At 33.7% G+C, this 26,140-nt stretch overlaps 3 protein-coding genes, 1 long non-coding RNA gene and 1 pseudogene across 8 annotated transcripts in view; 3 read left to right on the top strand and 2 right to left on the bottom strand.

The window, feature by feature from the left end:
* LOC138308825 (alpha-(1,3)-fucosyltransferase C-like) overlaps window positions 1-8,552 on the top strand; it is a 45,673-nt gene extending 37,121 nt beyond the window's left edge. For 3 of the 4 annotated variants that reach the window (XM_069249840.1, XM_069249837.1, XM_069249841.1), the window contains exons 2-3: window positions 4,923-5,003; window positions 7,344-8,552. In XM_069249840.1, coding sequence (XP_069105941.1) covers window positions 4,981-5,003; window positions 7,344-8,529 — 1,209 coding nt within the window. In that variant the 5' untranslated portion in view covers window positions 4,923-4,980 and the 3' untranslated portion in view covers window positions 8,530-8,552. Of the gene's footprint in view, window positions 1-2,738; window positions 2,882-4,922; window positions 5,004-7,343 lie in introns of all 4 variants that reach the window. The other variant, XM_069249839.1, reaches the window with a different exon arrangement.
* LOC138309574 (uncharacterized) lies at window positions 393-2,271 on the bottom strand. The gene is made up of 4 exons (XM_069250801.1): window positions 1,895-2,271; window positions 1,422-1,546; window positions 859-1,166; window positions 393-559 (listed from the first exon to the last, which is right to left on the bottom strand). The coding sequence occupies exons 1-4, from the start codon at window positions 2,195-2,197 to the stop codon at window positions 393-395; spliced, it is 903 nt and encodes a 300-aa protein (XP_069106902.1). The 5' UTR covers window positions 2,198-2,271.
* A 5,423-nt stretch (window positions 8,553-13,975) lies between the features above and the next one.
* LOC138309459 (uncharacterized) lies at window positions 13,976-18,300 on the top strand. 2 transcript variants are annotated; one of them, XR_011206277.1, is made up of 3 exons: window positions 13,976-14,367; window positions 15,994-16,277; window positions 16,790-18,300. XR_011206277.1 is itself a non-coding variant. In XM_069250661.1 (2 exons), the coding sequence occupies exons 1-2, from the start codon at window positions 13,987-13,989 to the stop codon at window positions 16,048-16,050; spliced, it is 438 nt and encodes a 145-aa protein (XP_069106762.1). In that variant the 5' UTR covers window positions 13,976-13,986; the 3' UTR covers window positions 16,051-16,761. The 2 variants fall into 2 exon arrangements, 1 of the variants encoding a protein (XP_069106762.1); XM_069250661.1 differs by lacking the exon at window positions 16,790-18,300 and having other exon boundaries at window positions 15,994-16,761.
* A 1,013-nt stretch (window positions 18,301-19,313) lies between these two features.
* On the top strand, window positions 19,314-23,182 carry LOC138309457 (uncharacterized; annotated as a pseudogene).
* Window positions 23,183-23,196: 14 nt separating this feature from the next.
* LOC138309460 (uncharacterized) lies at window positions 23,197-26,054 on the bottom strand. Its single transcript, XR_011206278.1, has 4 exons — window positions 24,984-26,054; window positions 24,680-24,853; window positions 24,056-24,233; window positions 23,197-23,221 (listed from the first exon to the last, which is right to left on the bottom strand). It is a non-coding gene; the product is annotated as an uncharacterized lncRNA (long non-coding RNA).
* Between the last annotated feature and the right edge of the window lie 86 nt (window positions 26,055-26,140).

Genomic DNA, 26,140 nt, shown 5'->3' on the forward strand with positions numbered 1-26,140 from the left:
ACCACTCATAGAACAAGAAAAATGTAACTTACACAGACAGGAAATTCTTAAAAGAGACCTATATTTGAAATGAATTAAGATAGATTAAGAACAATATCAAGTGGTCTTTATAAACAGGTATCTGTATAATACAAGAACAAAAAATGCCAAGTTATTTGCAAAAACCCTAAACATAACAAGATGTTATTTCAATAAATAAGATAAAGGCATCTGGTCACAAATACCAACCAGGGCACTCTGTCATTTGTATATATTTTTGAAATATGCAGTCAATTTTATCTTTAGATGTAAGAATATAAGACTTTGAGTTTTTCCAGGTTATAATACATGTATTTCAAACTAAAAATTACTTCGCAAGTGTTCAAATTTACTTTTCTGCATAATATTTCTGCTTAATCATCATTAAGCATACTTCGATGAGACACATAGAGCTTACACGTATTAGCTGTGTATATAAGCTGTTGAAGCCTGGCTTCCATTTCATTTTTTGTGGTAGTCACTTCTTCCTCCTCCAGAAAGTCTGGGACACTATCTGGTATGATAGCAAGGTGTGCCATACCTGCAGTATTAATACATTTTATAAAAAATTCCTGTAAACACTCAGTATATCATATCCATACACAGAAGAATGAAATTAACTTCATGTTGTCTAAATTCTCAAATTAATTTTAAAAAAATAAAACTTTGAATCAATTTTAATTAATGTTGATCTCTGCATAATTTGGTCATTGTATAAATACATGTGTGTTAAAGTAAAAACAAAATGAAGCTGGCTTTATGTTGATCAATAAACTTGAGTAATGCTTGCACATTTAAACTGTGTTATATTCTTTTATAAATATATATGTATATACACACCTGTGTTTGGAAAAATGGAACGCAGCTCCCTCATTTTCTCAGCATAGTGGTTATAATCCAACATCTTGTCAGATGTATGCCGAGGATCAAACTCGAGAACTGTCCTTGAAGGTTTCTCAGGTTCCAGAGTCGGCTTGCTCAATTTGAGGTCTCTTAAAGGACATGGCTTCATAGTTAGCTTCCTAGGCACATTCCATTTGGACAATTTGGATGTACATGATAAAGTGCTTTGTTGTATAGCCACTTCCCTGTTGAAGTCATTCAGCGCAAATAAAAGTCCACCAACATGGCTACAGCACTGTGCAAGTCTGTAAAACAAGGGAAAAATACTCATCTATTGTTGAAAAAAATGTAACTTCTAATTGTCCACTTTTTAAAATCATTTTCCTTTCTTTAGAGTTCTTTACATATCTACATATCATGACAATTGAATTTAGGGACCTTTTCCTTTCATTAACCAATGACCCATGTGTCTACAGCTAAGTGAGAAATTGCTTCATGTACAACATATGCCACTTGATCTATATACTTGCTGTAATATACATCATCAACAAAACGCTTACCCTATGGGGCACTGACAGTGGGCATGGGCTGGTTTATCTTGGTACAAACAAATGTACACTCTGTATTTCTGCTTTTTCATGGAAGCTAATACTGATGCTGTGCAATAGGTGACATCTGTATCAATCTGTGAACATAAGAACAATAAATTTAATTAATTAAAAGGAATGCATCACAGCATGGCAAGAAAAAAATCAGGGTTACTGTAATAGTAATAGATTCAAGTGAGCAAAGTTTGCAATTTTACATCACATGTTCTGTTGACAAACCTCACAAAATAGGAGAATATTTAAAATTCATCCACTTTAATAGCTAATTTGTTATGGGTAATGTGATTATGATGATGGGATATAAGCCTACGGTCTACCCTTGCATATATAATGTACAGTAGCTGTACTGTACTGTTGATGTTAACGTGGTTATAATTTAGGTTAATGATTTCGTGAGCAACAAAAATTACCAGAACACAACCAACCTGTGCCAATTTTATATCTTGCACATCTCCTGCCTGAAAATGGGATACCGCTCTATCCATGGTACGAAAAGAATTCACGTTTCGTTCATCCTGTTCTTCTCTCAGTGCAGGTCTCCTTCGTTCAATCATGAACTGATAAATATCATTAAATTGGATGTCAGGATGTGTTGTTAATGATAAAACAGAATTGTTAATGTCCGCATACGGTGGTAAATTATGGTTTTCAATCACGGGACGATGTGACGGTATCACATCTAGCGATAGTGGTGGTACTTGCTCTTTTGAAGGTTCGCGCGCCGCCATCTTGGTTACTATCAACAAACCTTTTGCCACCCCTGGTGGGTTATGCGCATGTGCGAGATTTATCCCGGAAGGGTCTATTAGCGATATTGAGGTCGCTATGAGCCGTACACCTCGTTTGCTATGAGCCGTACACCCACCAAATAAAATATCAGCTACGAGCCGTACACCACCGAGATTTTACATTGCTCCTATAACATAAATAGATGGGGCTAAGGAAGTATTTTTCTTGTGAATCTACCCTTATAAATCATTATAGAGTAATGTAACACTAAAATATGTATTTATGGTCGATGGAAAGTTCTTTTCAAGCATCTGTTCGAACGACAGGCGATTTACGTCGGTACCTCCCTTGGTGTGGTGGCATGTTTACATCTAGTAAGTTTTTTGTGACACTTCTCGAAAACCATTTATATATCAATGTGTGGCTGATATATTCGGAATCACGTGTACCAAACGTTAGTATCCAAAAACATCTCAAAATGCAGATAATAGTTATGATCTTAGCTCTAGTCAAATCCTGATTTTCTCACTCTCGCTTCAGGGGGTACCTAGTTCCGGGGTCATTACCACACGGTGATGTACGTATGCCTTGAGGCCTACAGAATGTCCGGCCTACAGGTACTTCCTTGGTCATTTCACAACATTAACTATGGATGGCCTACTGATAGCATGAGAAATCAACAGGTACGTTTGATTTATACACATTTTACCGTTCAATAAGGCAAAATCTGGTAAAAATAACGAAGTAAGCCTTCATTGTCGATATTTTAAGGGTTTCTTTCAATGTGTCCACGGAGATAACGACAGTAATTGTATCCCCTGAACTGTCGAGGATGGTAAGCAAAGGGATGATATTTATCAGATTTTTATTTTTTTTAAAAGTTGTATTTTTATCAATATATTTTTTCCGCATCCTCGATATCCCAGGGGTTGATATCTCTGTCGTGGATTTGGATATGACTACGGGTGGCAGTGACAACCCGTACAGTATCGAAGGGGCTCAGCTCCTTCCTAGTATAGTATTTTATTTACCAAGTGCAACAATTACAGAACATAGGTTTAAACAAATACATGTACATAGTATACATAGTACAGTAAGCACAGAAATCAATAATATGATGGTTTAGGATAATTATATTGTACTTCTTACACAATCAAATAAACAAATCTACTATATTTGGATTTCAATATGATATTCTACTACAGATTCATGAAAATTTGCTTTATTTTTCTGTTGCCTGGAACAAATATGTCCCCAGCATATTATAAAAGGTCTCTATAAATTTCATGTTAACAGCATTTAAATCAACTTAAAGAAATTAGGATACTAGCTACAAACACATTGAACCACATACCGCCGATGTCATTTATGTATTTATTTGAATCGATAACACATATATCACAACAACCAAGTGTGGATTTCTATGGTAACATATTCCTGCCACCAATTTTAAAATATTTAGTGAGATGATTATCTCGCAAAAAATTATCATGATAAGTCGACTAGGATTAGTAGTGTTTTTCTTCATACCAAGTACTCTTTTTAATAAGCCGATGTGCGCCTTCGTTGTCAGGTACTACAACTGGACCTAAAACACTCAAAAAACTCAATTTAAATTCTTTTCATTGGAAATTTTTGGAGTCTTGGACATCCTAAGGCACATACTATCCACAGTGATAGTAACCCCCGCATTATCGAGGATACAAATAAATTATTTCATAATAGAATGCAGAATATTAGAATTGAAGAAGAAATCGATTGTATAGGGTTGTGAGCGTAACTTTCCCCACCATTCAATGATTTCTCACCTGTTTCAGCCGTGAGAGATTTCTCTTTCAACCTCTAGGGTATGACAGATTGCGCGCGCTAACCTTTTGAACCTGAAGGCAATTACGTGACGTTATGACTTCATTGCAGGCACCACAATTTCACCTCTGTAAACGGCCCAGCGAAATTTCAAGATTCTTGAAAAACAAATTTCGAACACATATTAAATCTTTTAGTACATATTGTAAGTTTCCTTTTGTATCGTAACTGTAAACGATTGTCAGTTCTGATATAATACAATTTAATCATTCAATATCAAACGAAACAATAATGGATTATTTTACGAATTCACTAGATTTACTTTTAAGTAAATAGTCATGATTTGCATACGACGTTCGCCTTTTCATAAATAATCACTGTGACGTCATATATAAAGGAGGTGCAATATATTGAACAATCGTCATGACGTAATATTCTGTGACCCGAGGTCAACAGACGGTCAGTCCGTGAGCCGTTGACAGAGGTGCAGGGATCGCATGCGGTGTGTCCGTGGCTTGCATTGTCGATGACGTCATCATTTTTGACGTGCAGACGACGGAACCATGTCCATGTCGCCGTGAAACTGCTTCTTATTAGGATGTAATATCTGCTTTTTCTTGTTGTATATGAGAGAAAAATAACCATTCCCTACCTATGAAAGTATGACAATGGAATCACAACCCTCGGGGAAATTCCCGAATGTCCAACCTTCGGCAAGCCTCGGGTTGGACGTTTATGGTAATAGCTCTCGGGTTAGGATTTCGTTGTCACACCCTCTAGGAAGGGAAAGATTCTTTTAGTCATGATATACAGTGAACACGACGTAATATTGGCCTCAATATTTTAATGTTGAGGAAATGTCGCATTCCTTCCATCCATTTTATGACAAAATTAAGTTTCTTTTGTCTCTTCTCACAGGGCATGTCAGCGTCTGAAGCTATACTTCCGGTGTATCTCGTGCTCAACCTACGTCATCATGGCGACTCCTGGTATACCAAGGTATAGTAAACACAATGATTGTCTCCCTTATATTGAGTGAAATATTCATTACCGGAACTGATTTATTAACACGTGCTGAAAAAAACCTGTTATTGTTATTTTTATGTGTAACCATATCCAGTTAGTATGCACGCCCTCTTAATAGTCATTTTCAAGTCGTCAGATTAAAGTACTTGTAGCTTTACTAAAAGTGGTATATTTCATTTATTTTAACATAATACCAATAAAAAATAACAAAAAATAACAATAATGATCAGATCATACCTACTGTCTGCCAGATCTCCACGCTAACCATTCTGGACATTTACGTGTTCTATTTTATATAACATTTGCGTTACAGGCTTAAACCAAATCTGGATCAGATGAATTATTATTAGAATTGTTGTTTAGTATTTAGCACTTTCACTTTTTGTTTTTAACATTAAGTGACTTTACCAACACAAGCCATGGGGGAAAAGTTAAAACAATCCCCTTCAGACTGAGAAGATAAACAAAGATCTGTAAAGAACTGAATTAATACCCATTTTTTATTAAGCATAGAGACAGAATACTGATTTATTAAAGGTGCTCCACCGCCGACAGAGTATAAACGATACTCACTATTTTAACAATAACTGATGTTTAATCGTGTATGTATATGTCTAATAACACAGAAAATAACATAAAACAATTTATTTTGTTTTTGGTACATGCGCTATCAGTACTTCATTCCATATAGAACATAGTGTAACGGATTTTTTTCGGGATACAATTAATTATTTTTTTTATATTTTTTATCTTGAAATAAAATAAGAAGCTCAAATTTTTCAATGGTAGTAATGGTGTAAAGTAAGTAACTTTTGTAACTGAAGAAACAATAATAAATAGTCTGTTTCTGTTTTTGACAGGGAAAGAAAATACCATGTGTCAGCAGTGGAACATCTTTAAATGGGAAAACGCGTTTATTATCTCCCTTTCCCATAAATAACTATTCCAAAACCAGTATATACCGCAGCCTCTCAAACCATATACATACGTAATACATTACATACAATGGAGGTTACCTTTTAAGTTTTATTATACCATAACTGGGCAAAATTTTGGCTTGCTAGTTTTTTCTTCAGTCAGCTATCGAGACCCCTTAGGTTTGATGAATGAAGCTGTGAAATTCGTTCAAATGGAAAGACAAACATGTGTGATTCCTTATATACACATTAGTTAATATAACACATGATTTATGCACTGTAAATCCTTGTGTTTATGCCTTACCTATGTTTAGATGGAAACATACACGCAGAAATAACTTTATAATCACTAATTATATTGTAAAAATGTGACATGAAATTACTATAGATTACTACAATTGGCTTCATGATTTGGTGTATGTATTCATTACCCTGCTCTGTAGGTGTAATTAAATTAAAAAGATCAAAACCTATTCATTTTAAAGTTTGAAATTCTCAAAGTGTACGTATTTTTGGTGGCTTTTGATAGTGTATAATATAGTAATTTTTTTCATCTCTTACTGAGTATGGAAATTACGGCACATATAGATTCAAATGACCCTAGCTAATAACAAAACAATACTCAATGCTGGTATTATTCCAGCCAAGTTTATCCAAATCTTTGTTACAAATAACAAGGTTCCAATCTTGAATCTTAAAGGGCCACAACCTTTCCGAAATGGCTTTTAATTTTTAAAATGGGAATGTAAAACTAGATCGATAATTTTGTAGATTCGCAAAAGTTATTAACTTACCGTCAATACTACACTTATCATCATCTTCTGAACAATTAAATTAAAGTAAATATAATGTTAATTTTTTTTAACGCGGGTCGTCTTATGATTCCCGCCGTTGACCTAAAAACCGCGCGGTAGTTGACTGCCACTGCGCCAGACGACAAATCAGCGACATGAATCTCCACAGTTATCATATATTACGCAGGAAATCTTGCATATGTTTGGTGTTGTTACCTCATCTAAGGCCATCGATATGTATTTTCTTATGGTTTTAATGTTTTTAAGAAACCTTTAATTTTTTTCTCCGGAAAGGTAGTGGGCCTTTAAGGATTCATCGACTAGATAAATATAAATATAGGTGTATCATTTGTAATTCCGTTACTACACATTACAGAGTTGCCTCCCTTGCGAGTAGATATCCATTGTGATACTATTAGTGTTTGAGCATAGGTCGAGTCGTTCTCTCTGAAAAGCATGAGGTTACGCTCTCAAACACATGACGTCACAATCAATACCTAACCGCAAGGGCAGATAACTCTATATCATAAAAAGCTGTATTGATCCTTTAAATACCAATTTAATTGTTGCCTCATTAATGAATGTTTTTTTAACCCCGACAGGTTTTCACTGAACACTTTGAAACTGCTTACTATCCTCGTACTGATGACGTTGTTGTACATCGGGGTGATGACGTCATACTCGTGGCTGTGTGCACGTGATGAATATACTTGTTATAGATTTGTGTCCTGGTACAAAAAATTACCAGTTCCAATTGAAACGAAAGGAAACATTTACATTGGAAATGTTTCTAGTAAGACATCAAGCATTTCGTCTGTCACCAACATCAGCTACGTAGACCGTGATATCAGAATACATTACTTTAACCCAAACCAATGGACAGGACCTGATACCTTCAGTAAGTGTTCCCACAAATGTTCTATAACGTTTGGAAGGCATTATAAGGAGTACTCCACAAGTCAATATGTAATATTTGATGGAAGTAACACCCTCCCCAGACACCCACCACATAAACCAACAGGTCAAACGTGGATTTATCATGGCATGGAGCCGCCATTTCTTCAACCAAGACTGCAGAACTGGAGGCGGAAGTTTAACTGGACAATTTCCTACAGAAGAGACGCTGAATTCACACACACGTATGGTACCATGTTATTTAATGAAGTTAAGGGTACAGAAAGAATCAAACTTAAAAGTAAATGGGAAGAAAAAACGCAGGGAACTGCATGGTTTGTGTCCCATCTAAACGTACCAAGCAGACGAGACCAATACGCCAAGAAGTTACAGAACTACGTCAATGTGGATATTTACTCTAGACGGGGATCTAGGAAATGCCCTACAGACAAAATAAAAGACTGTGAAAAATTGCTTAGTGATAGATATAAATTTTATCTCTCGTTTGAGAACTCTCTTTGTCGTGATTACGTCACTGAGAAATGCTTTAATATTTATCGTGCACAAGCTGACGTCATACCCGTTGTTAGGGGCGTGGAGGATTACTCCCTGTTTGTCCCTCCTAATTCATACATAGACACAGCTAAAGTTAGTAACATTTCTAGTCTGGCGCAAATGCAGATGGAGCTTGCAAACAATAGAACTGCATTTGAGAACTATTTTCAATGGCGGAGATTTTATTCGAATGAACCAACAAGAAAACGGGCCTTCTGTCAGCTTTGTGCCGAGGTACATAGAGTTCCCGTCAAACAAAGATTGTACGATGATGTACATACCTGGGTACATGGCGACCAGAATAATCCCATGTGTCGTCAGGCCTCCGACATTAAATAAACAAAACTATTATATTATATCAATCCTTAGCGTCTCTTTTTCTTGTATCAGTTCCTGATAAGTTTTTATCAGACAACTTTCAAAATTGTCTCCAAATCAGACCAGCGTCTTCGCTATTTTTTTATTCCCGAATATAGACATGGACAATGTTAAAAGCAAATATTTAACAAACCATATTTTTTCTAAAGATTACATACAGATTACATAAAGATTACATAAAGATTGCCTAATCGTGGTGATAACACGTATCATCTGAAAAAAAAAAACAACAACAAACAAACAAAACAAAAACAACTCTGATATGCTAAACCAACAGCGAAATTGTTTCATAGGAGTTCGTTATGAACTTTGACGGACTCAAAGTATTAACTTGAATTCATTGTTAGTGTTATGGAAATATTAACCTCTCTGTGGTATTTTCCTCATGAAAACCATCGACGAAATTTTACCAAAATTTGGTATAACGATGTAAAATTGTTTGCTGTCTCAGCCCATAATATTAGCATAATTTTCCGATGTTTAATTTTTTAATATGTCATGATTTTCGTGCATCGTTAATTTTTTTATGAAACAATATCTTTGTTTTTACCAATAGGTTGAAATTGCCTGTTAATTAACACACAGTTTTTCTCAAAAATTACACAACATAAAACTTTGCTATGTGACTGAAAGAGAAGATAATGTGCCATTAGTAAGACAAAGTGTAGAATCTATCAGCAAAATAAAATTAGGTAAAATCGAGGAAAAGCGTGAAACATCTTATATCGACAAGGGATGACATCATAATGCATAGGGTAGACATAGCAATAACAAAAATATTTACGGATGAAAGAACCATCATCTCACTCCCGAATAAGCACAAAAATAAAGCTTACATTGCATTCACCATTATTATCACTGAATTATTTGTAAAGCTTATGATTTAGTTTTAAAGATGCTACACGAATTGTGTTTTTTTCTCTATCAAACACAGGAGCAGACGAATTAGTATTTTCTTTATGTTACAAATGTTACTTACTTTACACCATTACCACCATTGAACAGTTTGAGCTTCTAGTTTTACTTTTTTTATAAATATAATATATTAAATTGCTTTTATAGAAATATTAAAAATAATCAATTGCATCCCAAAAGAAAGCCATGGCACTATGCCCTATAAGAAAACAGGTACGAATTACCCTCCACTAAAAGCAAACTATGTTATTTTATACCATTTTTTGCGTTAATTAGACAAATTTACATTAGTAACCATAATTTTAGTTCAAATAATGAGTACTTTTTATTGCCTGTCGGTGGTGGAGGTATTAATGGTTCAGAGTGAAAAAGGCAATGTAACACAACTTATTAACTATTATCAACGCAAATGTAAACGTGAGGGTATTTCATGTTTGCCATACAAATGTAAACGTGAGGGTATTTTATGTCTGTCATACACATATAAACGTGAGGGTATTTCATGTCTGTCATACAAATGTAAACGTGAGGGTATTTCATGTCTGTCATACAAATGTAAACGTGAGGGTATTTCATGTCTGTCATACAAATGTAAACGTGAGGGTATTTCATGTTTGTCATACAAATGTAAACGTGAGGGTATTTTATGTCTGTCATACAAATACAAAAGTGAGGGTATTTCATGTCTGTCATACAAATATAAACGTGAGAATATTTCATGTCTGTCATACAAATATAAACGTGAGGATATTTCATGTCTGTCATACAAAAGTAAACGTGAGGGTATTTCATGTCTGTCATACAAAAGTAAACGTGAGTTTATGTCTGCTACAAAATAAACGTAGTATTTCATGTCTGTCATACAAATATAAACGTGAGGGTATTTCATGTCTGTCATACAAATATAAATATGAGGGTATTTCATGTCTGTCATACAAATATAGACGTGAGGGTATTTATTGATACATGTCTGTCATACAAATGTTAACTTGAGGGTATTTCATGCCTGTCATACAAATATAGACATAAGGGTATTTCATGTCTGTCATACATATATAAAAGGGAGGGTATTTTATGTCTGTCATACATATATAAACGTGAGAGTATTTTATGTCTGTCATACAAATATAAAAGTGAGGATATTTCATGTCTGTCATACAAATATAAACGTGAGGGTATTTCATGTCAGTCATACAAATACAAAAGTGAGGGTATTTCATGTCTGTCATACAAATATAAACGTGAGGATATTTCATGTCTGTCATACAAATATAAACGTGAGGATATTTCATGTCTGTCATACAAAAGTAAACGTGAGGGTATTTCATGTCTGTCATACAAAAGTAAACGTGAGAGTATTTTACATTGTATGTCTGTCATACAAATATAAACGTGAGGGTATTTCATGTCTGTCATACAAATATAAACGTGAGGGTATTTCATGTCTGTCATACAAATATAAATGTGAGGGTATTTCATGTCTGTCATACAAATATAGACGTGAGGGTATTTCATGTCTGTCATACAAATGTTAACTTGAGGGTATTTCATGCCTGCCATACAAATATAGACGTAGGGTATTTCATGTCTGTCATACATATATAAAAGGGAGGGTATTTTTTGTCTGTCATACATATATAAACGTGAGAGTATTTTATGTCTGTCATAAAAATATCAAAGTGAGGATATTTCATGTCTGTCATACAAATATAAACGTGAGGGTATTTCATGTCAGTCATACAAATACAAAAGTGAGGGTATTTTATGTCTATCTACAAATATAAACGTGAGGGTATTTCATGTCTGTCATACAAATATAAACGTGAGGGTATTTTATGTCTATCTTACAAATATAAACGTGAGGGTATTTCATGTCTGTCATACAAATATAAACGTGAGGGTATTTCATGTCTGTCATACAATATAAAGGGAGGTATTTCATGTCTGTCATACAAATATAAACGTGAGGGTATTTTATGTCTGTCATACAAATATAAACGTGAGGGTATTTTATGTCTGTCATACAAATATAAACGTGAGGGTATTTCATGTCTGTCATACAAATATAAACGTGAGGGTATTTCATGTCTGTCATACAAATATAAACGTGAGGGTATTTTATGTCTGTCATACAAATATAAACGTGAGGGTATTTTATGTCTGTCATACAAATATAAACGTGAGGGTATTTCATGTCTGTCATACAAATATAAACGTGAGGGTATTTCATGTCTGTCATACAAATATAAACGTGAGGGTATTTTATGTCTGTCATACAAATATAAACGTGAGGGTATTTTATGTCTGTCATACAAATATAAACGTGAGGGTATTTCATGTCTGTCATACAAATATAAACGTGAGGGTATTTCATGTCTGTCATACAAATATAAACGTGAGGGTATTTCATGTCTGTCATACAAATATAAACGTGAGGGTATTTCATGTCTGTCATACAAATGTAAACGTGAGGGTATTTTATGTCTGTCATACAAATATAAACGTGAGGGTATTTCATGTCTGTCATACAAATATAAACGTGAGGGTATTTCATGTCTGTCATACAAATATAAACGTGAGGGTATTTCATGTCTGTCATACAAATATAAACGTGAGGGTATTTCATGTCTGTCATACAAATATAAACGTGAGGGTATTTTATGTCTGTCATACAAATAGTAAACGTGAGGGTATTTCATGTCTGTCATACAAATATAAACGTGAGGGTATTTCATGTCTGTCATACAAATATAAACGTGAGGGTATTTTATGTCTGTCATACAAATAGGTAAACGTGAGGGTATTTTCATGTCTGTCATACAAATATAAACGTGAGGGTATTTTATGTCTGTCATACAAATTAAATAACGTGAGGGTATTTTATGTCTGTCATACAAATATAAACGTGAGGGTATTTCATGTCTGTCATACAAATATAAACGTGAGGGTATTTTATGTCTGTCATACAAATGTAAACGTGAGGGTATTTTATGTCTGTCATACAAATATAAACGTGAGGGTATTTCATGTCTGTCATACAATTGTAAACGTGAGGGTATTTCATGTCTGTCATACAAATATAAACGTGAGGGTATTTCATGTCTGTCATACAAATGTAAACGTGAGGGTATTTCATGTCTGTCATACAAATATAAACGTGAGGGTATTTCATGTCTGTCATACAAATATAAACGTGAGGGTATTTTATGTCTGTCATACAAATATAAACGTGAGGGTATTTCATGTCTGTCATCATACAAATATAAACGTGAGGGTATTTTATGTCTGTCATACAAATATAAACGTGAGGGTATTTTATGTCTATCATACAAAAGTCAACGTGAGGGTATTTCATGTCTGTCATACAATGTAAACGTGAGGGTATTTTCATGTCTGCCATACAAATATCAACGTAGGGTATTTCATGTCTGTCATACAAATCTAAACGTGAGGGTATTTTATGTCTGTCATACAAATATAAAAGTGAAGGTATTTCATGTCAGTCATACAATTGTAAACGTGAGGGTATTTCATGTCTGTCATACAAATATAAACATGAGGATATTTTATGTCTGTCATACAAATATAAACGTGAGGTTATTTTATGTCTGTCATACAAATGTAAACATGAGGTTATTTTATGTCTGTCATACAAATGTTAACGTGAGGGTATTTTATATCTGTCATACAAATGTTAACGTGAGGGTATCTTATGTCTGTCATACAACTGTTAACGTGAGGGTATTTTATGTCTGTCATACAAATGTTAACGTGGGGGTATTTTATGTCGTCCATACAAGTGTTAACGTGAGGGTATTTTATGTCTGTCATACAAATATAAACGTGAGGGTATTTCATGTCAGTCATACAATTGTAAACGTGAGGGTATTTCATGACTGTCATACAAATATAAACGTGAGGGTATTTTATATCTGTCATACAAATATAAACGTGAGGGTATTTTATGTCTGTCATACAAATATAAACGTGAGGGTATTTTATGTCTGTCATACAAATATAAACGTGAGGGTATTTTATGTCTGTCATATAAATATAAGTAATATACAGATACAATAACATAAATAACACGCTTTTTTATCTATTTTAGTACGAATGATTATGTCCACAATATTGATCTTCCAATTGTCTACCTATATATCATTTGTTATTTTTCGTGCACAAATATCCATTTATACAAATACCGTTGTTTACATAGCCTGGCCTTAATCAAATAGCATGAATATTCATGTGCTGATATTTAATTTCAACACACCGTGGACGTAAAGTCAAGGTGCAATCCGTTATCTATCTGGGAATTTACATGTAAATGGGCATGCCTAACAGAGGAGAACCGAAATCAAACCGGATCAGAGAAAAAAGTAGCCTTGAATAAGAACAAAGGAATAAACCTCTTCACTAATTTATGCAGACATGCGCAGAAATGGCATTTAGTGGGTATCCGACTTTCCGCCTCCGCATTCCATCGCAATTAGCGTAAACAATATGGCTACCCGCGAAAGTTTGAACCGCGTACCATTTTCTCATCTTAAAATCATCGCAGTGGAGAAAAATAAAGATGTGAAGAAAAAGAGGAAAGAAGACATTATCAACTCTATTCTGGAAACACAAGCTCCAGAAGAAGCTTTAACGCCGACATGTTCTACATCCAGCAATCAACTCAAGAAAAACCTTCCTCCTTTCAATTCCCCATGCTACGTCAAGACGCAACCTAGACAAATTAAAATAACGTTTGCGTCAATATACAGTTTTATGATCGTTAGAAAGTGTTGTGACAAGGACACTTCGGTCAATAACTACAAGGGATTGGATCGTGCCATGCAGCATTACGATGCTAACGACCTCAAAGATATTTGCTTAACTGAGGTGAGTTACATTAACGTTTTGTCGGTGTTATTGTTTTCTTTTCAGATTTCTTCTCAAATTTAGCGTGAATACCTAGGTTATTGGTAATGAACTAGGCCTATGGTATATCTGTATTTTCTTCTTTTACAAGTTAATGCAGACATAATTTATGTGAAGGCAAACTATCTCTCCAGCATGAAATGCATACACTATAGGGTGTATGCCTGTATACAGACTACAAATGGCAAAGACACAGTGACACATGCATACTGTCAGTGCACTGTGGGGTAATTATATATAACGTCATTGTACCCAAATTGATACTGTACCCAAATTGATACCTTAATTGAAAAAATACCTAAAACATTTGTGTTGTTAAAGTTTACCCCATTTCTCAGTGGTGATACCAAAGATGCATCATTTATTGATAATTACACTTCGTTTAATGTAACTATTTCTGTTATTTTCTCTGAAAGATAACTTTGAAATTGATAACTCTGTCTGAATCATGTTAATCCCTAGAAATGTGGCCGTGCGACAATTACTATTTGTACTATTTAAGAAATAAACACTTAACAGAAATAGATAAAATATAGTTGCCACACTTTATTTTTTATTTAGTCACGTGCAAATTGCTCTTTTTATAGCGTTATTTCTTCATCTTAATTTTTACTAAAACTGTGACTAGATTCAAGTATTTTGTAACTTGATTGATTCATAATTATGTTTGTAGTCTTTTTACATTGAAATTGTTTACAATCATTAAAAATAATTGATAGTGGTCTTTTGACATATACACCACATAGGAACTATATAAGCTTAGGTGAATACCACAGAAAACTGAATTTAAATGATATCACACAAGTCATTACGTGGTGTTACGGGGTACCAAATTAGCACAGGTACTGTTGTGAATTAGTACAATTTTTACAGTAAAATGTATAACTGTATTCAGTATGACTCGTTATAATAAACGCAACTACGTCCCATTTATAAAGTAAAATCACAAAAATCTACACAAATTGATTTTTCTTAATTTTATACATTTTTTCTTGCTGGGTATCAATTTGGGTACACATCATGTCACAAAACTAGAAATTTCGAGACATGATATCAATCGTTCTAACAATAAAAATAAGCACTGTAATAAGAAAAACAAAGCATCAAAATAAAGCTTGTATGCTCTTTTTGAAAACAAAACAGAAAAAAGTGAAGCACACTAAGCAACAAATGTCATATAAGAGAAATCTACGCGTATTTGGTATCAATTTGGGTACAATGACGTATTATTTTTTGTATTATATTTTTTGACGAATAATTGTAATAATAAGTGTTAATTAACAACTGTTGTATAAATTCAGAAATAAGAAATTTAATGAAAAAAATGTATTAAAAAATCATTTTTAATGAATCAGATAATAATTCTAAAACATTTTTTTCATCTTTAATTCTTTGTTATCTGTGAATTCAAGAATACATGGTCAGTAGTAAACCCCATATACAAATTTAAACTGTTATATACATATTATAGGATCTGATTATTCACCATTTAAATTGTGCTACATGTTAAGTTTGTTTATATATTTTCACATAGTTTTTAATTTTGATAACAAATTAAAACATCCTGATATTTTTTGTATCTTTCAGTCTCTCTCAGTCTTACAGCCATGTTGGTTGCTTGCTGTTTTATTTAGCAAACCATAAGACTGATACTGCATGCCAGGATAATTTATGCACATCAACATTGTGCTCTTGGAGTGTACCAAGGGCCAGTGTAAAACCCCAACCTTTGAGTACCTTTCATCTGTCTAAAGAAGACCACACACCACCTGCCATGACCTTTGACCCTCGGCACTCTGAGGACAGGTGTCTAGACAATGGCAGAATACTTCATGAACTACAGAAACTGAAGGAGATATTTCCTGGAACAGGTAATAGTGCACTGATCCAATAACAAATCATGTCTAACAGAAAAGAAAACATTTCTAATACATTAGTACTTTTCAGCATATGGTTAATCCTTCATTTTTACAAAAGAAATGAACAAGCAATCCTTTACAAATAGACACATCAGAGGTAACTCAATCACAGAACTTTCTTTACAGAACTATAAAACAACATTGTTACATATGCTGGTATTTATGACTTGTTATGCTGTAACGCGGTGGCCGAGTGGTTAAGATGTCTCGACATATAACCACAAACCCTCCATCTCTGGGATGCGGGTTAGAATCCCATGTGGGCCAGTTGCCAGGTACTGACCGTTGGCCGGTGATTTTTCTCCGGGGACTCTGGCTTTCCTCCACCAATAAACCTGGCACATCCTTACATAACCCTGGCTGTTAATAGGACGTTAAACTAATAAAACCAAAAATACAAAAATAAGTGTTTATCAAGTCATATATACTGAAACACAGTACATTATAATGTAATTGTTTCTTAGGTATGACTCATTTATGGAATATACCTGACAGTGCACCAGATTTCCTGTAATGAAGAGGATGTGTCTACATACAGTTGGGAGCAAACTAAACTTGGTATCTAGTGCACTTTGTAGTGCACACGTAGTGAACAACGTAGTGCACTAGACTAAACATTGTAGTGCACTAGAGTGCACAACGATGTTAACTCCAGTTCACTACAGTGTTAAGTCTAGTGCACTACAATGTTAACTCTAGTGCACTACGTAGTGCACTTCAGTTTTACAGTGCCTGTACGTGATACACACATGTTCCAGTATAACCTTACAAATACAAGTATATTCAAATTTGTGGTATAACTTATCTTCATTTTGAAATAAATAAATGAATGAATTTTCCAGACACCATATGGATCCTTACAATTACTAACAATTGTAATATTGGGGATGAAAGTTATCCCAACAGTGTGCCTGGACAATTAAAATTGTCAATTAAATAACATTTTTAGATAAGTGTTCATGAAGCTACATTTATTCCAGCTAGATTATAGGTTTTACCAGAAATTTATACAGTATATTATCTAAAAATTTGATTTTACGTACGTTCATTCACGTAATCACATCTTTTTCTTGGACTAGTATGTATGATCTTCGTATGTATACCTGAGCCAGCATGTTTGTTAAATTTCAGGTAAAATAATTCATGTCCAGAGGGCAGAATAAAGTACCAGAGTGGTGAAATACACATACAATATAGCTAGGTAGGTTTTGGGGTGGGGCTGGGGTATAAAGGAGCCCAAGGGGTATTGTCTCGAAGCATGTTTGGAATACACATATAGTTGTACATGTACATGTCCATGTACAGATGTATTATAAATTTAACTATACATAATTAATTAACCCCTCTCCATCTCCTCAAAAAATGTAAATAAAATAAAAACAAGATACAAAACAATGTGAATACGTTATCTTCATTTTGAGGGAAAAAACAATATTATAACAATTATTCTCAATTGAAAGTATGGGCGTATTTTGATAAAAAGTAGCTATAAGTTTATTATTATTATTAGTATATGAAACAAAACCACATGGGGTCAAGTAGGCAGTTAGACTTTACTAAACTAATCAGGTACAGAGGCTGTCATAGCATGCTATATATCTGTTGATTGAATGCTATAATGGACCCCATGGGGTTATAGTAAATATGTATACCTTACCTGTGACGCCTGACTGATCATCTCGGGTAAAGAGTCACCTCAGGTGGTGGGATGCATGGGGAAATAGGGAGAATAGGGCCCTAGGCCTGGTGACCATAACGACAGACCTGTGTGCCTAGAGTTTACAGTATACAAGTCATTTATGCGGGTACAGTGTATACCTGTGTCCCCATGTACAATGTACAGTACGTGACAGACTTTTGTACCGATTAAAAATCAATTAAATATGATAAAAATTAAATAATTAATATGTACACGAAAGTAGTTAAGTTAGAAATCCTTGATATATATATGATAAAAATATTGTAAACACTAAAACACAAAATGAATTATATGTGACACATACTCCACATTATTTTAATGTACATGCAGGTCGATGATCATCACTTTTAGTTAATAATCTTTTAATAAATGTAAACAATTTTTGCTGCTTAATTTTTAATATAGATTTCATATGTTTATACATAGATAATTATATAGAAATAAATCAAATTTTAATACATCAATCAAAATATATTTCACATATTATGATGTAATATTACATGTGTAGAAATATATGCTTAAACAGAAATAAGGATTTGATTTAAATAATTAGACTCATCAACGTGGTCCGTTTATAATTATCATATGGAATGATTTCGCGAATTGGATTGACTGATTGTCCCAATCGCACAGCTGTTAGATAAGCATATAAATTTCTTGCTAGAATTAATTAACAGAGTCAGATCGAGACATATACAATCTATATTTGTATGTCTCTGACAGAGTTATTTGGGTACAAAGGTAGCTAATAATAAGAACGTTTTAATAAATTTCAACCTATTTTATTTCAGTTAAATTGTTGACTTTTGACAAAATACAAAGTTCTGTAACTTTTCAAAAATCAATACTCATAGGGCACCTGTTCAAAGGATCGAATCACAATTTTTGTGTTAATTGAACTGGCTTCATAGGTAATTACAGGATTAGGGGAGGGGCAGTCATGCATAACAAGACAGGTGACCCCTAGCTTGGTTCTTGCCCTGGAGCCTGGCTAGTACAGGTAAAATTCACCAAGCGACTTCTGAGGGTATAATAAAAGTGAAATAGCCAAAACTGCTAAATGTACAAAATCTGACATTCTAAATGTGAAATACAATTATATATATATTTCTAGAATGGCAAAAACAAAGATATATGATTCAAATAAATAAATAAATAAATAAATAATAAAATCAAATAAAAAAATAATTAAACACATGATATAAATTAAAATAAATATAGCTATTTATATCTAGAATACCTAATATTTGATCTGAGTAATAAATGTAGCTATTAGTAAATGTAATATAACAAGTATAAAATATTTGATCCTAATAAACAAATGAATTCATTTATTTTCTGAAAAAAAATTATCTAAAGAAAAGATGCATGTGGTCAAGCCATATTGCAGCTTACGGTATATTCTTTACTTTAATATTAAAACTCATATTAGGCTAAATTACTCAGATGAAACCCATATATGTACACTAATAAAAATAAACCATTTTATTTAATAAATTAATTATTTACATACTAATTGACTTAGTTATGCTAATTTTTAAATACAGAGTACATTTGGTAATTCATCTGAAATAATTGAAAGATATTTAAAATCATTCAATGAAATATATACATGAACAGATTGTACATGTACAATTTGTGCAATAAGTAGAAGTATCAGGCTCATTTATCTTGTGCACTACGATGTGAACTCTAGTGCACTACAGTGTTAACTCTAGTGCACTACGTTGTTAACTTTAGTGCACTACAATGTGAACTCTAGTGCACTACGATGTTAACTCTAGTGCACTACGATGTTAACTCTAGTGCACTACGATGTTAACTCTAGTGCACTAGCTAGTGAACCGGAGTTAACTTTACTTGTGCACTCCAGTGCACTTCACTACCAAGTTTAGCTTGCTCCCAACTGTATATCGACCCACTCCAAAGACAAATGGACCAGATGGTGTTTTCTAGTGACAACTGTAAGTGAAATTTGTTGTTTTAGTGTATTTCTCTATATATATATATATAGTCATGGTAGGTGCACACCAAATTCATATCACTATAAGTATAAAATTTAATTATAATGTCTCAATTTCATCGATTTTCAACTAACATGATATTGTAATTTGTGACCATATTTATTGATGAATTTTACCCATAAATGCTTAAAGAAGAGGATAAATTCTTTTCTAGCAGCATTTACAGAACAAAATTAAATTGGTAAACATCTATTTATTTTTTATAGCGGATAACAATGATTTTGCTACAAGATGTTAAATTGATTTACTGTAGTGACCAAGTGGTGGAGATGTCCTGACATATTACCACAATCTTTGAACCTCGCGGATTGCTGAATTTGAATCATATGTGGGGCAGTATCATGTACTATTGACTTGTTGGTGGTTTTCTCTGGATACTCCCCATTTTCCTCCTCCAACAAACTGGTGCATCCTTAAATCACCTTTGCTGTTTATAGGACATTTAAGCTCATAAACCTCAAACTAAAAGATGATTATGTTCAATTTTTATCAATGTGAATCAGAATGGATTTTTTTACATTTAGTACCACCTCCTGTGATTGATATCAAGCTATCCACTTACATAGAGGAGCACACTATAGACCAGAGGAATTGCCTTCTGTGGAGAGAGCTTCACAAGGGGAGGATCACCAGTTCAATTTTTGGAGATGTGTTATCTGCTGGTCCACAACCTCATTCTCTGGTCAAACGTATTGTGGAAGGATCCAAACTTGACAAGTATGTACAACAGCCAAACCTGTCTATAAAGACCACTAACAATTTTTTTAATGGTTTATAGACAGATGGTCTTTGTATTTTGGTAATGAAAACTTGTTTTTTGTTTTTGTTAAAATCATGCAGTATGATTAAAATCATTTCTGATTTTACATGTTTTTCGGTATACTGTTTTGCAGGTCTTGCATATTAATTTAAATAAAACTTAGTTATGTAAGAAAAAAAAAGTTGGTATCTTTCCAAAACATTTAATAAAGTGAATGATAAAATCATATTTCACCAAATAATCTTTTCAAATCATCACAATTCAAGTTAATACTGTACCTCTCTCACACAATATTTATAAACAGTTTCCTGTATCTCTTTCACACAATATTTATAAACACTTTCATGTATCTCTCTCACTCAATATTTATAAACACTTTCATGTATCTCTCTCACACAATATTTAAAAACGGTTTCATGCATCTCTCACACACAATAATTGAACAATTTCAAATCTCATTAAAAACAAACACTATATGTAACAACACAATAAAATGAACCAAAAATATACTTTGATACTACAGATATCATTCTACCTTTTCACCATACAAAATTTAGTCAGCCAGTATTATCAGTTGTAACAATATAATGAATTTATAGAGGAAAAATTACATAAAAAATGTGATATTTCAAAAAGCAGAAAGTGACAATAAGGGGTGTCCACTTCACTACTAAAAGCACACCAATTAGCTTCTGGTTACATGTAGTTTGGTATCTATTGAAATGTTATCTAAAAAGGCTAAAATTAAAAAATAAAATATTTTGTTTTGTAGATACGATCGGTTACCCGACGCCATACAGTGGGGAATGGATCATGAGAACCCTGCCAGAGTCCAGTATGGTCAGCTGAAGAGGGCAGTAACGAATCTTTGTATATTTCCTACGGGCCTTACACTGCTGCCCACCCATACATTTCTGGGAGCATCTAGTGATGGGCGTGTGTTTGATTGCGACAGGGAAGGTTTGCTTGAAATCAAATGCCCCTTTTCTATTGGAGGGATAGCAGTCAATGAAATGGAAATCAACAAAATTGCAGACATGAACAATAACTCTTTCTGTTTAGAGATGACCAACGCAGGGTTAAAATTGAAAAGAACACACAATACTATGCACAGGTTCAAGGAGAGATGGCCATTATGGGTTTACCTTGGTGTGACTTTGTAGTGTGGACTGCAGCCAAGTCCAATAACATCTTTATTCAAAGAGTTATGTTTGATGATGAGCATGTTAGTTTTATAATGCCAAAATTAGTTCAATTTTACATGGACCATGTTTACAGTAATGTCTATATATAAATCATAAATTACACAGTGTTCATATCAAGACATTACATCAAGACACTACTGCGCCTCAGTAAACATAACACAGTGTTAAGGCAAACTGAAACCTTGATGTTAAAATCAGTATTGACTGGAAGGCACTAAGTGAGATAGGGATCTCTTTTTTAATCTAGCTCTTTTTTTATATTATGTTGAAAAAGCATATTGTTATCAAATGAAAAAACCCATCATACAGTGTTGGCAAGAATATATTACTGCATGAGTACATCTTGTTTATGGCAAATCATAAATATAACTTGTAGTCAAACAACAATTCTTTGACAATGGAATCAAAGGTCTAAAGTAATTTCTTATCATCAACTGGATAAAGATTAATACACAAAATTGAAATATTCCATGAAATTATGCATGAAGTTAAATACAAGTACAGTGTGTGATTATTTCACAATAACAATACAAATCCTATTTAAATGTTCAACACTTGCATCAAAACCTTAACCTGGCCTCTTGAAATTCTCAAAATCCAACATTTGTTTCCCTTGAAATGACCATTCATACCCTTTTCAGTAATTCTATATAAATGTTCTACACTTGCATCAAAACCTTAACCTGGCGTCTTGAAATTATCAAAATCCACCATTTTCCCCCCCTTAAAATGACCTTCATACCCTTTTCAGTAATTCTATATAAATGTTCAACACTTGCATCAAAACCTTAACCTGGCCTCTTGAAAGTCTCAAAATCCAACAATTTTTCCTTGAAATGACCATTCATACCCGTTTCAGTAAGTTGAATTGTACATTACTGTATGAATAATTTCATGCACCAGTGTGTGATTATTTCACAATAACAATATACACTTTAACTCTTATTGTCTACTAGAGGCAAATCTAGGTTTGTCAACCAACAACATATCTGAAACATTTGTGAGGCCAATGGTGCTAAAGTTATTGGTATAACTCCATTTAGGATATGATAATTCTTAACACGTCCAATACTTCTCTCTACATGTATTCGGAGTTGGGCGATTTCCTGTGTTTTAAAAACATTTTCAGTTGAAAACTGATCAGGGCTACCCTTAAATGGTGGAATATCCAAATGACAATTACGCGAGATGCTTTACTCCACAAGAAACTTAAAAAAAACCAAATATAATAAAAGGTTCGTAATACTTAATAACTAATACTTAATAATTCTTTTCAATATGAATTTCAAAATTTATCATAAGATGTACTTTTACTTTTCTATGGTGAAGTATAGAACAAAGAACACATTAAATGTAGTTAAAAGTTTCAGAAATAGCACATTGTATATGAAATGTCTTTACAGAGAACACTAAATTAATCAACATTGAAAATACAAAATTAATCGATATTAAAGATTCTTAATTTGACTGTATTTGATATTGAGTTTTCTGTCTTATTATTGTAAATACCACAGGACCTGGCACAAATTTCCAACCAACAGTATACATATATGTATATATATCAAGGATGTGAACTCTACGGTAGAGAAAAATGTACGTACTTTCGAACACATAAATATATAAAAACTGGTTTAGGTATAGACATTTCCTTGTCTGCTCTAAATGTTGTCTTGCCTCTAATGCCCTTTATGGGTACCTCAATAACCTATTAAAAAATAACAGAATCTACGCTTGTGGTGGTACACAGTACCAATATTTGTGTTTAACCATGATCTCCTTTGGAGGTGTTATGTCCCGTGCATGCAGCTCACTCACTTTAACCGCTACAGATCATGAATGTATCGTGTAAGCATTTAATGATTTTGCTTGATGGGAAAAAATACAAAAAAGTTACGAAGAAAACCTAGATATGGATTGGCTGTGATGGTAAAATAAGTTAGTTGCATGATGTTTATATACTGGTACTGTTGGTTAGAAAATTGCTAGGTCCCTATGGTAAATACCACTGATTAAAATGAAAACAAATGATATTATATCCTTACTTATAAAGCCAGACAAACACTGCAAAAGTTGGGAGACCAGTGTAAAACCGTGTCAACCCATCATTCCCTTGAATTATATTGACACTGCATCTGGTTTTGGTGACATCTTGTAAGGCACGGACCTGTTCCTTTAATTGTCTGTTTTCTTCCAGCAGAGGGTCAGGATTAAATTGACTGCCTAATCAAATACAAAGTAATTAGCATTTTTGGGATTAAGTGTTTTCTGCAATTATATGTAATGTGCATATCTAGACTATCACAATATTTTATTCAGATAATACATGTACAAAAATTGTGTATATATCCAGAACTTCATCTACACTTTTCAGCAAATATGCATCTATGTTCTTTATAAACAAATCATCTATAAAGTTCATATTTTATAAATCTTTTATTTGTCTATTTAAATGTGGGTGTGTTTTGTGGGGCCAACTGTACCACTATATCTCCACCTCCAGATCTTTTTTCTTTAGGCTCTTTGCTTTTTCTTAACATTTGTGATACCTTTATCTGTAAAGTCCTTAAATGATCCTGACAGTTTCTTGAAGTAAAGTGAAGTATACAAACAAACAAATCTCAATTTAACAAAATCTATCCTTATTTAAAGAGCATATCATTACATACCAGTGTTTGTGAAAGAAGTGATGTTGACATCATGAAGCGGCTTTGTTGGCTCAGTGTCTACATCCTCGGGAATATTTGGGACCTCTTGGTAACAAAGGCATCATGCATTGCCAGTGATGACGCATATCTCGCCTCCTGGACTGTCTTCTCCCATACTGCTTTCTCTAAAGTGTCCTAAAAATTATTCAAGCATTTTGTGGCATAGAAACATTCATGTACCTCTTAAAAAAGTAACATTACTCATTGTCAGTGCTAAACTAATTTGACCTTTTCACTTTTCATATTAGTTGTTTACAGTTAATACCTTTGACTGCTGTCTAGCATTGAATCTCTCTTGTCTTGACAGATCGGTTTGGCTCGGAACAGTCTCCTTGTAGGAAAATATTGTTGGGGCATAATTGTCATCATCCGGGTCGTACCCATGCCAGCCGTCAATAAAATGATCAGAGCATATCCAGCTATGTTCACCAGGCACCCAACCTTCCCTATTCACCGCCTTTACCCAGGCCCTGTGTAGTATAAAGACAATTTAATTTAGAGTAAGCGATCACTATTGCATATTTGATTACAAATATGTAATTCCATGTCTTCAGGTACTTTTTCACCAATATATATATCACCAGTCAAGTATCAACAGTAAGACTACCAGCTTGTTTAGAGGAAAATGTATAGGGTTTGAGTTTTACATGTAGTTTTGAATATTATTATTATTATAATATGGTCATGTAATGACATGCCAGATTTGTTGGTGGCGGATAGCCAAAGCACCCGGAGAAAAACCACCGACCAGCGGTTAGTACTTGACAACTGCCTCACATGGGATTCGAACTCACGACCCAGAGGTGTAGGGCCTGTGGTAATATGTCAAGACATCTTAACCACTCTGCTACAGTAGCACCATAATGTACAGTTATATTTACATAAGGGGCTTGTAACAAGAGTTTTTGTCTGTTATACGAGTATATAGGTATATATTACATTAATATGTAGGCTAAATGATAAAGTTCTACAGCAGATACATATGCAGACACACATCCCAAACTCTCTTTAAAAGCAGCTGTGAGTGGTAATTTAGCAGCAAGTCTCCTGACCTAATACAACTCACCAGGAAATCTGTGCAGATAGCTTACAATATATATAAACTTACTGTAGATAGTTCAGATTTTTTGCATGGTATTTTTTTATTTTGAAGACTGTGATATCAATTTTACATCAACCAACAAGTGTCAATGACATGTCACTAATCTCCATCTGCCCAGTTGAGCAAGTCGCAGAAATATGATACGCAGCTCTGACCTGCCCTAGGCATAATGATTCAATGAACCCTGTATTTTTATTAGTAACAGAGAGTTTAATTCCCGTAAATATGTTTACATAGACCTAGGACTAAACCGTCCTTGATCCAATGCATGAAACTTAAAAAAACCAATAAAAACATGGATTTGACCAACGAACAACACC

Source organism: Argopecten irradians, chromosome 15, assembly GCF_041381155.1.
Source record: "Argopecten irradians isolate NY chromosome 15, Ai_NY, whole genome shotgun sequence".
NCBI classification, from domain to species: Eukaryota; Metazoa; Mollusca; class Bivalvia; order Pectinida; family Pectinidae; genus Argopecten; species Argopecten irradians.

Excerpts from the sequence above, each read along its gene's own strand:
- LOC138309574 (XM_069250801.1), bottom strand. The coding sequence starts at position 2,197 with ATGGCGGCGCGCGAACCTTCAAAAGAGCAAGTACCACCACTATCGCTA. Across the intron at positions 1,167-1,421 it reads CACTGTCAGTGCCCCATAGG|ACTTGCACAGTGCTGTAGCC; the intron begins GTAAGCGTTTTG and ends CTTGTTTTACAG. Across the intron at positions 560-858 it reads TTCCATTTTTCCAAACACAG|GTATGGCACACCTTGCTATC; the intron begins GTGTGTATATAC and ends TTAATACTGCAG.
- LOC138309459 (XM_069250661.1), top strand. The coding sequence starts at position 13,987 with ATGGCTACCCGCGAAAGTTTGAACCGCGTACCATTTTCTCATCTTAAA. Across the intron at positions 14,368-15,993 it reads AAGATATTTGCTTAACTGAG|TCTCTCTCAGTCTTACAGCC; the intron begins GTGAGTTACATT and ends TGTATCTTTCAG.